The 2,000-nt window shown below is 37.5% G+C and overlaps 1 protein-coding gene across 2 annotated transcripts in view; it reads left to right on the top strand.

Annotated features, from left to right (window-relative positions):
- The window catches only part of LOC101847707 (dnaJ homolog subfamily C member 13), a 336,952-nt gene that overhangs the window by 127,001 nt on the left and 207,951 nt on the right, over positions 1-2,000 (top strand). For both annotated transcript variants that reach the window (XM_005092779.3, XM_005092778.3), the window contains exon 17: positions 1,195-1,251. In XM_005092779.3, the coding sequence (XP_005092836.1) occupies positions 1,195-1,251 (57 nt within the window). The remainder of the gene's footprint in view (positions 1-1,194; positions 1,252-2,000) is intronic.

Below are 2,000 nucleotides of genomic sequence, written 5' to 3'. Positions count from 1 at the left end.
GGGGGGGGAGTTTAAAAAAGTTTTAGTGCGGTTTACGGCTCTCTCTCGCAACTGCATCATATGAGCGCCAAGGGGTGGATGTCAACAGAGAATTCCAAATAGGGAATCGGGCTTTCTATGCTCACCTCTCTAGCCTCAACAGCACAAAGTCTGCTTCGACTATCAAGGCATCCAAGAAATGGCAGTTCACAAAAGAGTGACAAATATACAAAAGAAGTAGAGGAGAAATGACGATAGCAATGATGAGGAAAGAAAAAGTTGCAGTTCCCCCTATGTTGTTTCGGCACAGTATGAGCATTGATAAATCAGGGGCAAAAAATCTTGGTGGTCCTAAATCGATATAGATTAGGCTTCGGCTGTCACGCGGGCAATATTCACAAATTTCCTACTAACTGAAAAAGTTTAATGTGTCCCGCGCGCTCATATGACTTTATACAGTTGCAAGGACAGTAAAACACCAAAAAAATTCAACAACAGCAACGAAAGCAGAAGTGCGCGGAGCATGTAGTTGGCTTGGTTTCTCTTGAATCAAATATGAAATGAAACAGTAGATGAGAAAACCCAATAAATAAGGGAAGTTATGAGAAAAACATTTGTTACACAAAAGACCATGTTTTGACAAAATTATACAGTATCTGCCCTACCCCAGCATTTTGAAATACATTTTCATCTAAAAATATGCATTTTCCAGTTTTTCTTTTACCCTGAAATGTGAATAGCCCAGGTACCATGATTTGACCCAGAGTTATCAATTTTATAAGCAAGCCCGCACATTAACTGCAGCAGTTGATGACAGACATTGAGTTGGTTTGAGTCAATTACAGAATATTTTTCAGCTTTGATGTAAATAGGCGTTAAAAGCAAAAGTACAACGATTTCCTCCTCTCCATTTTTAGGCATGAGCTCTAAAGTGCTGGAAGTTTTAATCAGAGTTGTGCTTGCCCACACAAAGAGCCATTAAATGTATTTCTTTTTATGACTTACATATATTTGATGTAAGTCTTTTTTCTAAATTTACCTCAAGTATTTGATCAGTTGATTATGAAAGCAAGTTTTTTTCACATGCTATATTTATCCTTATCTGTTCTTATATAATTCCTACCGTCCGTAAGTATTTAACCTACTGTTTCTTGTGACTAATTCCTTTTTTTTTCTCCTATTTCAAAACTATTTTTTTTTTCATTGTAATTACAGCATCCATCTATGGCAATTGTGAAAGGTGCCGGTCTTGTCATGAAAGCCATTATTGAGGTAAGAAACATTCACAGAGTTGAAGCTCATGAATACCTTTTTAAATGAATGTTTTGAAATTAAATGAGTTAAGATGCATTGTTAAACTGCTTGTGCATCATAGAGCTTTACTTTTTTAAAAGCTGTGGTCTTATTCTGTTTGGAGCCTGTGTTATTACCCTATGGTGTTGCCTTGCATATTCATTTGTATGAAAATATATGTTGCTAGAAAACTGTGTCCAAAATCTGAAAGATAAGTATGCTAAGGTAACTATCATTGTCTTCAGTGGAAGTTCCTCATAATATTTCTTTCTATCGTGTCACGTTTCTGTCTGTTGGCACAAAACTTTCTACTGGCATCTGTGGTTTAATGATTAGGCTTTTGACCATTAAACACAGAATTTGACTTTAATTCCTGTGCAAGGAAGTGTAGTTTATGCGCTATCATTGTCTTTCTGCAAGGATGCTGTGTCCCACTCTGCTTGGGATGGCTCTGACAGGCGGAGTCAAAGCAGCCCGCCACCTATACAATCTAAACTGTGTCCATGGGATTTAAGACATTTAAAAATAACTGCATTATCTATGCTCCCCTCATATTATACGAGGGTAGATAAAAGAAGTAGTGGAAGTTGTGAAGTATCTTTAAAAAACTGTCAATGCTATGGACCTGAAATTTCCAGTCCCGCGAAATATTTTTCTCAACTTAATGTGCCAAATTTCAGCCATGGCGCACCAGCAGTAGAATTTTAGTTGCACCGGGGAGGGGGGGG

Source organism: Aplysia californica, unplaced genomic scaffold (assembly GCF_000002075.1).
Source record: "Aplysia californica isolate F4 #8 unplaced genomic scaffold, AplCal3.0 scaffold00052, whole genome shotgun sequence".
Lineage (NCBI taxonomy): Eukaryota > Metazoa > Mollusca > Gastropoda > Aplysiida > Aplysiidae > Aplysia > Aplysia californica.
This window is presented reverse-complemented; position numbering and strand designations above follow the sequence as displayed.